The sequence below is a fragment of the Perkinsus marinus genome (genome assembly GCF_000006405.1).
Source record: "Perkinsus marinus ATCC 50983 genomic scaffold scf_1104296943148, whole genome shotgun sequence".
Classification (NCBI taxonomy): domain Eukaryota; phylum Perkinsozoa; order Perkinsida; family Perkinsidae; genus Perkinsus; species Perkinsus marinus.
In genome coordinates this window covers 1-884 of record NW_003211937.1, presented here as the reverse complement: position 1 = coordinate 884, position 884 = coordinate 1, and the positions used below count along the sequence as shown (strand labels likewise).

Sequence of the window (884 nt, the reverse complement as noted above, 5' to 3'; positions counted from 1 at the left end):
ACGCGCCATCTAGAAACGCGCGAACTGGGCGGGCACTTTTTTCTTTCATTTTGACGAATTTCGACCTAATTCTTTCACCATTGAACTCCCCATGCTCGATTACCCATAAATCCAAGTCGCGCATTTGAAACTCGACAAAAAAATATTTTGGTCATTTTACCCCCCCTCCCCCCCCCCCCCCCTGACTCTAGCGCATTCTCATTCGGTGCGCTCCTAGCGTCCGGGGACGCTTATTGAATCACCCCAGCCTTCCACACCTAGCTACGGTCACAATTCAATTCGACACCTGAATTCAATTTCATCGAATGGCCATCCTAGAGCAGCTGTTAAGTCTCGAAGAGACCGGGCCTAGCCAGAGTTCCACCACCTCTGCTGGCCGAGCACCTTCTAGTGCAGAGGACGACCTGACTATCCACCACAAACGTGCTATCGGTTCGACTAAATTGAGTGAAAGAAAATCTCTGAGGTTGAAGACTCGAGCTGAAGCCTCTGGGATATCTGGCAAGAAGACGGAGCCGAAAGGACAACACGTTCACGGCTACAACACAAGAAACCAGCCCCTAACAAGAGCTCAGAAGCGTGCTGCTGACCGTGAGGACAAGCCCAAACCATGTGTGGAACGTCAGATGTCGGTGAATTTGCCACCGAAAGGCTCGAGGCCGCAGAGTAAGAATGTCAGGGAGCTCCGGCAGAACAAGAGGCAGGAGCGCGATGATGGGGTATCTAGCCTGTGGGAGGCCCTACAAGCAACGAGCCCTTTGGACGACATGTCCCTTCACCTCAAGAAGAGACTGGCTGTCTACATGTCTCTGACACAGTTCTACGGTTACTGGGGATGGCAGTCACGCGAGGAAATTGAAGAATTCGTGGCTGGCTTGCTTGAC

The 884-nt window shown here is 52.1% G+C and overlaps 1 protein-coding gene across 1 annotated transcript; it reads left to right on the top strand.

The window, feature by feature from the left end:
• Positions 1–305: 305 nt before the first annotated feature.
• Positions 306–730, top strand: Pmar_PMAR003840 (hypothetical protein; the record flags this gene model as incomplete). The annotated part of the gene is made up of 1 exon (XM_002781244.1): positions 306–730. A coding segment is annotated over one exon (425 nt), but the record flags the coding sequence as incomplete, so codon positions are not given.
• Positions 731–884: the final 154 nt, after the last annotated feature.